General features: G+C 41.0%; 1 protein-coding gene across 1 annotated transcript in view; it reads left to right on the forward strand.

Moving 5' to 3' along the window:
- The window catches only part of arnt2 (aryl-hydrocarbon receptor nuclear translocator 2), a 97,791-nt gene that overhangs the window by 34,899 nt on the left and 49,145 nt on the right, over positions 1-13,747 (forward strand). The window contains exons 6-8 of the mRNA XM_083916785.1: positions 631-733; positions 7,612-7,677; positions 10,378-10,463. Of these exons, the coding sequence (XP_083772911.1) occupies positions 631-733; positions 7,612-7,677; positions 10,378-10,463 (255 nt within the window). The remainder of the gene's footprint in view (positions 1-630; positions 734-7,611; positions 7,678-10,377; positions 10,464-13,747) is intronic.

Consider the following 13,747-nt stretch of genomic DNA (forward strand, 5'->3'; position numbering starts at 1 on the left):
AAAATAGCGTGAGTGAATGACAAGATTAGCATGCGTATGCTGATTTTTGGGCAAATACTTGATGATGTAATCTGGTCTGTTATGTGTTTACCATGGTCATCAGCCTCTATCTGTTTCAATCACCGTCATATATGCGATACAGAGAATTCCTTTTTCATCTGGAAAGGATCAGTTCTATTCTAATGACGATGGAGACTGGAGATTGTGCAGGTTAGGGTAACAAAGCCAATCTGTGGGCTCTCACCTTCATTTTCTTAACCTGAACGAAGGCCCTACTCCAAACTAAACCTATTTAACCATGTTATCAAGGAACATAAGGGCCCTTAGGCAAAATGAGAGTATAACTCTACTTGAATTAAGTCAAAGTGATTACAAATTATGTTCACAGTTTCACCACTTCAGTACAAAAAAATCTTTAAAATGAACACCAAAGACTTTGAGGGTCATTCTGAGCTCTGTGTTGGAGTAAGTTTCCCTTTGGCAACTCCAGTTACCAGCTGTCACTTTGGGCATTCACAGGAATTTTTTTCCATCTCTGTCTCAATGCTAGCAAATAGAACTGGCTGAGGAAAAGACTGTGCACTTACTTGTGCCCTATTTTAATTTGATCTGCTGTTTGTGTGTTAACAGGACGGATTCTGGACCTGAAGACAGGAACCGTGAAGAAGGAGGGCCAGCAGTCCTCCATGAGGATGTGCATGGGCTCCCGACGGTCCTTCATCTGCCGCATGAGGTGTGTGTGACAATGTGTTTTTATTTCTGTCTGTTGACTTGTCTTCTTTTACTACAGTCTGTAGTCATAAACAAGTGCTACATTATCATTTGTTATTTCAGCTCAAGAAATCCTATACTAACATTCAGATAAAAACAGTCTTGTTACATTGGCAGAGGTCCAGATGATCCAATCCAGTAAAATATTCAGTCCAAAAACACATTATTGCATCAATACATATCCAGGGACTGCGGCTGCATCATTCTCCTCGTATTCTCTGTCATAACTCCAGTTCACAAGTTTACATTGTCGACATCTTGGTATCAAAATGAAAAAGAGATGAGGTGAAGAACAAAAATGGAAACAAGGGAAAAGCAGAATTAAGACATCCGGGATGAATGAAAAAGCTAGCCTTGAACTAGTCTGGTCTGATCATCCTGGTCTAATCGGTTGCACGTGCGCCAAACCAGGATGAGAAGCGGCAGCTATGTCAAGCCAGGTGTAAGTAATTCTGTTGAGTGCGCATTCATGGATTCCAAAGAAGACCACGAGGTCGAGCCCAGATTCACTGATGCAGACACGGAAAAGATGCTTCTGTGTCCAAACTGCAAGAACTAATGAAAACTTATGAGGAAGTGAAGCATGCCATTAGTAAAAGAGAAAATTTCTCTCTGTCTCTCTCTCAATTCAGTTCAAAATGGGATTTATTGGCATGTCATTTTTAGAGAAAAACAATATTACCAAAGCAAAGCATCAAAAAACAATATAAGTCCAAATATTCAGACACGTTATAAACATCAAATGGTAAATGGACTTGTACTTGTATAGTGCCTTTCTAGTCTTCTGACTACTCAAGGTGCTTTCACTCTACTTGTCACATTCATCCATCCCCACAGACATTCACACTGATGGCAGTGGACATCTACATACCATCTAATCTAACCATTCCCACCACATTTACACATACATGTTCAGCACAGGGAGCAATGCGGGGTTCAGTGTCTTGCCCAAGGACACGGGGGGGGGGTGGGGGTGCACTGGGCGTAGGAACCGCCGATCTCTCGAACGGAGGACGACCCACTGAGACATTGAGCCACAGCCACCACATTATCGTGCGTGTGCATGCGTGCGTGCGTGCGTGTTGATTTGAGGTCACCAATATCCGCTACAGTAGTGTCACTAATAAATTTAGATAATGACTCATTAAAATACATTAGGTGTGGCTAAAATGAAGCATATTGAACACAAATGGAGCCTCTGATAAACGGCCACATCTGCTTTGTAACAGTTAATGGGAATCTATTGCCATGAAAGCAAGCTGAAATTGTACTCTGTGATAAACAGCAGGGGCTTGTGTAATGTGGCAGGCAATCAGCAGTGTGTAGCTCCCAAAGTGACAGCCATTAAGTGTTTACAAAGACATGAATTGTAGTTTTGTTTCTTTCAGCTGCTGTCTACACAGAACATTGAAGAGTCCTGCTGAGATGTTTCTAATTAGCTCCACAGAGGCTTTTACAATAGTCTTTCATGTGTGATTGATTGTGGTGATCGGGCTATTATTTCCATAATTAATCACAATATGCAGGCCTGTGTAGAACTATCAAGGATATAACAGAGGTAAAAATCTGGCAATCTGACTATAAAGCAAGGAATCTCTGTCTTCCTGTGCGTAATTCCCATATCTCTGGAACCGATCAGCCAATCTATTTCACACTTGCAGATGGTTGCTGTGGACACAATGATCTGTTCAACAGATTTGGTGCGGTTTGGTCAGATGGTGGCTCTATAGCAATTAACTGTACATCTTGACCAGACAATTTATCCTTGTAAACCACGCCCATTTGTGTCTACATTGATTTTTGCCACTTTGAATTGTCATCAAATCTGATCTTTCACCACACCTACACATTTTTTTAAAACTCTTTATTTATAGATCATTTTCATCTTTTTGTACAAATAGAAAACATAGAACAGTTTTCCATTTTCAATGTCCGGGGGTGATCAACTATCCAAAAGACAAGGTATCATACCCAGTACAAACATACAGTCTCACTCTTTACTCAACCCGTCTGGCATATTCCCAAGGTAGAGAGTCGTGAATAATACATTCATATTAAAACATAGAACCTTTGAAATTATTTTTGCCACTTCCCTCCAGAGAAACTGGATGGAGGGGCAATACCAAAAAATATTCTGCACATTGTCTCCAGCAGGCCGGTTGTGTAGCGACCTGTTTGGACTTCTGCTCTAGAGTTATAAAAAAACAAATTAAGCTTTTCCAGCAGAAGTCTCTCCAAGTCCAGGAGTTGGTGGAGGATGACTGTGTTTCCCAAGCGTTCAGCCACATCTCCTCTGTTATCCCAATGTTCAACTCTCTTTCCCACCGTGGCTTCACATAGTCTGTAGAGTCCTTCTTCAATGAGGTGATGCTGTGGTATAGCTTGCTTATGAGTCCTTTAAAATCACCAGAGTTGTATGCATCCATAAATATATATATAATCTCTGGTGACTCTGCTGGGTTACAACCTTTCAGCTTTTTACAGAAATAATCACGGAACTGTAAATACCTGTAAAAGTCTCGCCCACCTAGTCCATACGTCTGACATAAATCGTTAAGGCTGTTAAGCTCCCTTTTTTTTAATTACAAATTTGCATATAGCAGTAACACCATAATAGATCCATTGTCTATATATATATATATATATATATATATATAAAGTAGTTTTATCTGTTTTTGGAGTTCAAATCTTTTAACCACCTCCCCCTATACCTTCAATGAGCAGTTCACCCATTGGTTCTCCGTATGTAATATTTTTTCCTCTGTTCCCACACAACCAAGCAGTGATTGTATTGGTGCATCAGTTAATGATAACTCATGGTTTTCCATTTAGCTACACAGGAAGAATTACACCAATATAGCAGAGGTCTCAGCTGGGCTGCTAAATAGTCCCTTAATGATGGGAGGGCTTTGCCGCCTCGCTCCTCGGGGAAGCTGAAGGGTGGAAAATTGAACCCTTGGTCTCTGTTTATTCCAGATGAATCGTGAAACATGTTTATTCCACTCTCTAAATTGTTTCAGATTGATTTCCACTGGCAATGATAAAAAGAAATATAATAACCTCGGGAGGATATTCATTTTTATCGATCTAATTCTGCTACCAAAGTCCAGAGGCAACAGGCTCCACCCATCAAGGTCATCATATAATTTTTTGTTAATACAGTTATAGTTAATATTGAATAACTGTGACATGTCTTTAGGCAAGCTCACTCCAAGATATTTAATGCAGGGTGCATTCCAGTTAAAACTATACATTGCAGTGACTCCTCCTTTAGGTGTGCAATTAAATTTCATAACCTGACAACTACACGTTTTGAGCAATCATCACTAAGTTGGTAGTGAATGTCTCATGTCTAATACAGAAAAGTTAGTTTTTTCCCCCAGATTTCTGATGTTCATACAGTTTTCTACAGCTGGCCCTTAAAGTTTGCTCAAATGCTGTGGTCAGGACTTGTCATATTTCCTGAACACTTATGATATTGCAACCACAACTGGTGGACTAGTTATGATGTCTGAATGGACATGAGAAATGTGGTGCCAATAGATGGCACTGTAGCATTAGCATTTAACATTAAAGTCTCTGTCTGTATGCATGTATGATTGTCCATCAGATATCTCAGAAATGTTCATTCAATCGACTTCGTTCTTGGCAGGTGCATTGCTTGAGGAGCAATACATTTTTATTTTGTATTTTGCGATCTTCACACAAAGTGCCCAACCCTCAAAGGTTTATAAGACACCATCAATACATTACATTCAAAATACAGATTATTATACAGCTTGATCTTTGAACAAAATATCCGTCCTTCTTTCCGAGGCTTTAACAAGAAAAATTGCTACAAAAAAGTTCTCTTTTTAAAGCACAACTCCATTTTTTTCATATTTATCTAACCAAAAGAAAATAGTATTAATGGAAAACATTTTAGTAAAAAATACATTCTTCGAATATGGCAGGGTGAAGAATGTTAAAAAGTCATCATCTCACATGGGACAACCGTATTGGCGTCCCATGTGAGATGATGACTTGTGTGTGTGTCTTGTGTGTGTCTGACCCAACCACTAAGCCAACCTTCCTCCTGATGCTGAATTATTGTTTTTTAAAATATTTTCTACTGTCATACATTTTTATACAGCGCTGCGGTTAAGCAGTTTACAGCAACGTTGATGGCTGATCCAGTTTACTATTACAATAGATGGTAACTGCCTACTGAGGCAGGTAGAGAATCCGCTGGTCTAAGTTTATGCAGATTTAACTTCAGTACGATCTCACTTTGCATACATTTCCTGTCTGAGATTGCCACTGTCCTTTCCATAGTGACAGTGGAGGACACTAAAAACACTGCGGCCATTGTGTCATCAAAAATAATTGGTCTTTTTGGAGAAAGTCACTCAGCCGCAGTGATATCTGTCAATCTCCAGCCTCTGTGGTTTAGCTTTCACTGTGGAGCGTGCACAGCCACACCACATTCTGGCTGTGAGGCTGGAGGCTAGAGTTTACAGATTATCTCATTAATGTTATCAGTTTCCCTATTGGCATTTGGTTTGAATCCAAAATACTGCCAAATGGGCATTTTTGCTTGTCACTTTGATACTAAATTCTCCACCAACATCTCGTCAGTAAACTTTGCTGACTCCTGTTCCTCTGTGCTGCGACTCTGCTGCTGCTGCTGCTGTCTGGAGCGGACACTTTCAGTTTAACTGGGCGAGGTGTGAATTAAAGTTATGGTACATCGCCTTCAGTGTTCTGAGCTGTCAAGATGAAAGACAGCTTTCAGATTTTTCCGTCGTTTTAAAAAAAAAATCCTGTCATTGATGGAAAATATTTGGTAAAGGCGACCTCTGATCTCAGTGCAGCTTAAAATACGCCTGTATTTTGTCGATACCATGTGCTTGAATTAATAGATTTCAAATGTGCTTGACAGCTTGATTCGTGTTCTGTGACAGTGACTTTGAACCTAGACATAGACCATGTGTGCAGCAGGCCATAAGTCTTTATATCCTGACATGATGGCATTAACATTTCTGCTCTCCAGAGGATGTTTGTTAAATGACTGCTGTTTCCATACATCATACAAACGTAGATAATTAGACCTAGTAGGCTTGCTATCTATATTCTAACAATTATTTCCATGTGTTGGACATCACCCCATCTCCACTCCCTACCTCTTGACCCTACAAACCCAGTTTTCTTATTTTTTTCCCTTCCTTTTTCTCTATGTCAGGATATCACAATTTGCCCCGTAACCCTCATTACTTATTGACTATAAAGAACATCAAAGCAGCTTTGACGGCTTCAAGGACTTGGAGGAGCTCATGATTAGTTTAACAAACTAACATACCTTTTCCATTTTCTCTCTGACATGCTGGCCATAGCCTTGTTTTGTCTGGATCGATCACAAAGGCCTGTGATTTGCACAAGAGCCACAGTGTGTCATGTTGTTAGGAATCTGTTGGACTGGCATTTTCTTTTGTTCTGTTGCTATTCTAGGCTCGGCATAATTCAAACAGCATGCTGCTGGGACACTGTGAGAGAATATAAGCAAACATTGAAACACAACCACCTCTGTGACACATACTTAACATGAGAGGAACACAGCACATTTCAGGGAAGCCATTATTTGATCCAGGCAGACTCATGTTATGTTCAGCCACAAGACTTGCCTCAAGGAAAAACAGCCAGAAGCAATGGCAACTCAAGGGTGTAACCTGCATACACTGAGAAGGGATACCATAGGGTCGGTGTGTTTTTGTCCACGTTACAGAAAAGACCTACCGCCCTGACTCTACAATGGCAAAGTGTAGTCACCCACTCAGGTGTCAGGCGAGCTGTGGAGCAGGCTAGATGGTTTAACCAATCAGCAACCAGTATTTTCACCCCTTCCCAAAAGATCTCCAAACCAGAGTTCACAGATGTATATGCTGAGACAATGAGAATAATGCATATCTATCCATCTGGCAGATTCAGGTTAGAGTAGGCCTTCCTTTGTCAAGCGCTGCAGCTCATTGTATAGGCATGGCTGAAACATTTTATGCGAGAAATAGTCAATACAGTAAGAGAATCTTGATTCATATTTGATCGGACCTGTCTATTTTTACAGTTTGGTCAGAGTTCAGAGCAGTCGTTGACACTGTGTCAGACTCCTCTGCTCTGATTGGTTGTTTTTCTTCAGGCACAGTGGAATCTGGCAGATGCCATTAGGAGCACACAAAGAGAGGAACAGAAGGTTGCATAATAATTCATAAAACAGTTACCAACTTCAGCTTTAATGTCCCAATATGACATTAGGTTTAAGATGTTAGTTTCATGTTCAGCTGTAGTTGGCCTGTACGCTGCAGTATATGCCACTTGATTTTGGTTGGAAATGGGGTGAATTGTATAAGACAAAAATAATAATAATAATTAATATATTTATAAAGTGCTTTCCATCAAAGTGCTGTACAACAAGAATACAAAAGTGAAAATGATAAATTAGGAACAGTTCAATAAAAATAAAGAACACTTCTGAAAAATAAAAGTCCCAGTAAAATGAACAACATTAGCATTTATTAAAAATCAACAACATGGGACTCATGTTACATAAAACGAGTTAGTCTTAAATACATGAACAGAAGATGCCTGCCTGATGTCAAGAGGCAGACTGTTCCACAGAGTACCAAAGACAAACCGAAATCAGAAGTAACATTTTCTGAGTGAAACAGTGCTGTGATTTGTCAGAGCTTTGGTGAACTTACAACATTTTTCAAAGGTCCAATAAAGAGGGAATGATGAGCTGTGTCAGTACTTGGTGCATACTGTGGAATGTCATTTATGCTTTTCTCTTTGTTTTGTATTTGTGTACAGGTGCGGTAGTGCTCCTCTGGATCACATCTCCCTAAACCGTCTGTCGAGCATGAGGAAGAGATACAGGTACAGGAACTTCTCACCATGGTTGGGATTCACTAAAATGATAAGAACTATAATTTTTATATCCCATCTTCTGAGGTTTCAGCTAGTCTTCAGGTCTGTCATGAGAGATGGGAGGAGTTGATGAAAATGTTGATATGCTCATCTGGGCCGCCCTCAGTTATCACCTACAATCACAGCGATTAAAGTCCCAGTCAGCAACATTTGTTTGATCATATTCACTGAAGTCAACACTCTGCTCTGATAGAACAACATAAATCATCCGGTTTAAGAAAAAAAAACGGCCTTTACGTGCACATTCAACGTACCCGAGTCATCCTGTCCACTCAGCACAGAGCTGACTCTCAGTCACACACAGAACCCCCCTCGCGCATGTTACAATATCACAAGCACACGCCTCAAGCTACGCTTACGCTTAATGATGTTAGCAGTTGCTATCTATGAGTAAGTTAGCCAGCCTACCTCTGTGTAGCATGTACTCCATACTGTTTACTGATAAGAGAAGACACGGGCGCGTTCACAGGAATCTGGTGCGCGTTCACTGACGAGCACTCGATGGGAAGGGGCGAAGGAGCTCGGTGGTAGAGGGGGAGGGGCGTTAGAATTGTGGGCTACCAGGGCGCCCTTCCGTTTGCTTGTAATTGAAGCAGTAGTTGATCACTTGCGGCCCAAAATGCCAGGGTAAGAGAAGTGAGGAAACCACAAGAGGTCCTTAAGTGTCCAATCAACTTTAGGCTGATGGGTCCGGTAATAAGAGAGAGAACGCTTGATCTACTTCCAGGCAACAATAACCCCATGATAAACCACAATAATCATCAGACCATTAGTCTTTCTAAATGTTCAGGTTTCATCCAAGTGCTTACAGTTCAGTAGGAATACCCAGCAACATGATTAACATGTAGCACATGAGCACAAAGAAATCATTAGTGAAAGCTTCACATTATGCAGTTGGCCTGTGCTGCTGCTGCTGTATACAAAGGCCAAAATAAGTAGTAAAATCCATCACTCGATATTATTATTATATTATATTATTACTTTGATCTGGCCACTGTTTTCAATTTCCTCATACCAGATGTCAAATACTGTATCACACAAGTATTTCATATCAAGCCTGTCATATTTAAATAAAGCCATCATGTAACATGGATAGGGCGTAAACAAATTATACATCAAATACATCATTCTGATACGCATGGGTAATGCTGTTTGAATAGGTATGAAAAACAGTTTAGCAAAGATATTCAAGCACCACCCTCAGCCCCCCTGACCTGTCTCCTGATTTAGATTTCTAAAAGAAATAAAACTTTTGCTTTTTGAAATGTTTTTAAGTATGGCCCCAGAGTGATTTAGTCCTGTCTTCTGTCAATAGCTGTCTCATTTTTCACCATAAAACTTTGGACCAACTTTGCAGTCTTTCATCTTCCTTCCCCCATTATACACACAACCTCTGTTTTTTAAAGAAGCATGAAGCAATATGACCTGATGATCACATCAGACATACATCAAACATTCACAGTTACACTGCTTTTGTTTCTGTTTAGACTTTTTTCCCCCTTTTTTCTTTTTGAAGAGTTTAAATACACGTTCTATTATTTGTTAAAGTCACAGCTAACCTCATAGATATATATTTATAAGAAGTAGAAATGATAGTAAAAACAAAATTGACGCAGAAAATTAAGCCGGCTATTGATATAAACTACGCCCACTCTGTACGATGTGAATACAGATATTTCACTGACATTTGCAGACACACATAATAGCTTTGCATTAGAAGCCATCACTTGAACAGAGTGATGAAGCCAACTGGCTTAGGGGCCCATCCACACAGAGGCGCGTTTTCCTCAAACCGCACAACTTTAGAATCATTTTGGCCGACCATCCACATGAAGCGGCCGTTATCTGAGCCACATGCATGGGAATGAATTAGGCCGACCACATATTTCTACTGTTCTCTGATGCTCTGAATAAGGAGCTAAACTGGTCGCTAGAAGCTTTTTATAAATAAAGTTGCTAAGAAGGTGTGAAAAGTCTCTAAATCAAGTGAGACAGTGCCTGCCTGTGAGTGCTTTGGGAGGGGGAAGGGGCTCACAGCAGCACCCTCTGCTCGTTGAGGACACTAACTGCAGAGTGATTGGTGCATCAGAGTCCAAAAGATCACCAAAGTCTCCACTAACACCAGAAACAGTGGACACATTTCTATCTAGGATGGAGGAGGATTTGGGAAGTCTCCAGATTTGGAGAGAAACTCTCCGGTGTTTGTATTCTCCACAGCGTCTCCCCGTCTCTTCTATTCCGTTGTTGGTGTATTTTTGTCCACATCCAGGCCTGGCATGTGTACTACAGCGTTTTTTGGTGGTTTCACTGGTTTCGTGTGGATTCAGATATTTCATGAGTCTAGGCCGTGCAGATGGAAAACTTTTTAAGAACAACAGAGAAAAAAAGGTTGTTTTTGATGGTGTGGACGAACCCTAAGTACTAAATGTCTGAGAGCCTGTGTTGTTGTTCAGTCCTTCCCCACTGTCTGAGTCCCTAACATGCTTGTGTGTGTGTGTGTGTGTGTGTGTGTGTGTGTGTGTGTGTGTGTGTGTGTGTGTGTGTGTGTGTGTGTGTGTGTGTGTGTGTGTGTGTGTGTGTGTGTGTGTGTGTGTGTGTGTGTGTGTGTGTGTGTGTGTGTGTGTGTGTGTGTGTGTGTGTGTTCGACAGGAATGGCCTTGGACCCTCAAAAGAAGGAGAGGCTCAGTACTCTGTGGTGCATTGCACTGGCTACATCAAAGCCTGGCCCCCTGCAGGTAAACAAACACACGCTCATGCACATCCTGAAGCGGATGCTCTTGTCTCTATCCCTGCTTAACCCAAACTTCACCTCACTGAGGGACACTCACGAGTCCCTGCCCAGAATAGCCCAGTCTAACCTAAAGCAGCTGTGTGCTCTGCAGAGCTCTGGATCATGACCACAGAACCACGGCAGCCTGTGTGCCTCTTGTATCCCATCCAGGGTATGTGAGTGGAGCGGCAGGGTTCAGAGCAGCTTCTTGGAAAGTCTGGGTTCTCTTTTGACTTAAGACTCTGCTCCATCCCATGAGCCAATGCTCCCAGACAGAGCAAAGAAAACATTTCATATCTTTGTCTTCTGTCTGAGTTTGACTGCTGGAGCCCCTTTCACACATGCAAACCTGAATTTATCTAGACACTACCCAGCATGGCTGAATGTGAGAATGCAGAATACGTTTAATCTCGGAGTGAGCTAGTGTGAATACAGCCGCGCATTGTACAGACTAATCACAGTGAGCATGGTGAACATGGAAGAAAACAGACATCCAGTGGCAGAAGAACTTTAACTTAAAGTTGTACTTCATAAGATTTGAGATTTTCATGTTTGTAGCGGTCTCTGTGGCACTAAGATGTAACTGCGGGTGAGCCTATTCTTTCAGAGCCTCCATCTTGTCATGTTCATGGTCACTATGTATGTTGACTATTTATTTTGTAAACTTTGGAACACATTCACCTCTCTACTTCCAGTCCGTCCCCCATATGTTACCCTCTTAAATTTAGAGGGGAACCCTTACCGGGCCTTCACACCAAAAGCATCACTTGCTCACATTTGTCACATTTTTCATCGCTTCATTCGCGTCTATTGCAGGTAGCAGCCAAGGCGACTAGAAAACTGAAGCTTACCCCCGGCTCAGCCTACTCTGCTGTTCTGGAAGTGATGCTTGTGCTAACAGGGATACGAATGCTTCTAAAAGAACAGAAATGAGCTCTCGGAAGAAGTGTGTGGCTCTTAAAAGAGCCGTTGTGTTGTAGTGAGATCAGACCGTCAGTGATTTAACCTCTGAAGCCGTACAGGTGCTGCCCGGTCTCCTCCTCAGCTTTACTCTGCACTGACGGCTTTCCTCTTCTTCTGGATTTCCGGCAGAATAGATGCCTTAAGGCATGTCGCTGCCACCCACAGTCCATAATTATATCTATTATATTATATCCACAGGAACAGTCTGATTTCCCCCAAGGATTGCAACAATGGCGGCTTTGGTGAGCACGGTGAGCCCCTGAATGTTTTACGGAGAACTTCGACGAAGCTTACCGCAATCTCAATGCTGATTGGCTTAACGCGATGTCGATGGAAAGTTACATTTTTTCAACTTTCATCGCCTCCATCACTTTTGGTGTGAATGCACCAAGTCACTAACATGGAGGCACATTCACATTTAAAGAGGGAATGTCTCCACAGACACAGATATTGAAACATTAGTGGATCACATGCTCAATCCCCTTTTTAACTCTCTGTGATAAAGAGGAACTTAAGACAATTAAATAGATGAAAATCTTACGTACAACTTTAAGTCAAAGTAGTAATACCACAGTGTTATTTTATACCACAATGTTTGTTAATTTAGTTAATTTCCACCACTGCAAACATCGAACGGTGAATAAAAGGGTGATTTACACAAAGACGGCTACAGATGTTTATGTAAGGACTGACGCTAAAATCATCAGACATTTTCAAGGAACAACAAGAGACTCTATTGTTTATGGCCAGATTATGAACCCGATAAGTCACCGCGGTGTAATCAGCATCATGTGGTCCCCCCCCACCCCCGTCCCCCCTAAACCAAACAATATTTCCAGTAATTGAGAACGACATTGTCTGGGGTTCATATGTGAAAACTGCTTTCCTCTGCTCTCCTCTCTGCTCCAGCCTCTGTACACATTAGAAATGGAGTCATGCAATTCAGCAGACCTGCAAGTTCTCTCCGCTCATGAAAAACCATTTTTCAGCTGGAGCTTTTTGCATTTGTGCTGCCTCTAAATATTACCTTATGTTGTTAAATTCAACTGTGGGGCGGCATTGCACACATTTCCTATGGAGTGAAACACGAGTGGATTTTTGAAGAAATAATGATCCCATTTACACCCTGAAACTAGGTCTAAAGATAGCCAGTCAAAAACCTGTCTTTGGGGTATGAAACACTCATCCCCCGTAGGTTTGAAACATGGCTGCTGAAGGTTCGTAGTTTGCTCATTTGTAATGAACGCCATTTGTTAGAATACAATCCAGTGCTATGAAAAAATGTCCAAATCTATTCCTCAATGTTCTCCTGTCAGTCCAACTGTTTTACTAACCTGTCCAACTGACCTGGAGACATCTTAAAACTCACCTCACCCATCTGAAGCTCTGAACAAACTAACAAGTGACTGCTTCACTGGTTTTCTGTTCACCACTGTTTTCCACCAGCCAAGTCACCTTCTTTGGAACCTCCTTAAAGACCCCATTTATTTGGCGACGTTTTATATTTTTCTTCTTGTCAGCAAATGAAAAGATTTAAACTAACAATAAATTGATCCTACTAACAAGATTCTGATGTGTCTTAACCCTCTGTGGCAGAGCGCTCCAGAGTTTATTTTGACTCAACCCCACATTGATTGGCATGACACATGTGTTCAACACTCCAGAACACCAGATGTGGATTAATCCTTTAGTAAAAATAGTCCTGAACCAATGCACTATTGTCTCTCTTTAAAGCAATGTTTGTTTGAGTAATGTGAAGAAATTGCTGAGGCTTTTTAAATTGAAACGGCATCTGTGAGTTGCTTTTTTTAGAGCTTTACATCTTCAGTAGGAGGTTGACAATAGAGAAAGAAGAAAAACTAGAATAACACAGTTAAAGGTAGTATAACCTACTATACTTGTCATTTGTTGTCCTACTGTACTTGATGTCAACTGAAACCATCCTTTGTCCAAAATCTGTTTTAACAACAGAATTGTTGATGATAAGTATGGGAATTAAATTTTATATCTATTTATACCTGTTATCTACTGTATTCTAATATAAGTCTATCTGAGCCTCATACCATTTATCAATATAACTGTAGTATCAGAACCTTCTTAGAGCCTCAGAAGCACTCTCTCTCTTCAACACAAACAGATACATTGACACACCACACACACACACATTGACACACCACACACACACTAAAAACAATTATATTTGGGTTAAGGCAATACCCCAGTTCCTCAATTGCCATGTAAACACAGAGTTCTCTTACACCAGTTAACAAACCTAGATAACTCCTT

This window comes from Echiichthys vipera (assembly GCF_963691815.1).
Source record: "Echiichthys vipera genome assembly, chromosome: 1".
In the NCBI taxonomy this organism is placed as follows: Eukaryota; Metazoa; Chordata; class Actinopteri; order Perciformes; family Trachinidae; genus Echiichthys; species Echiichthys vipera.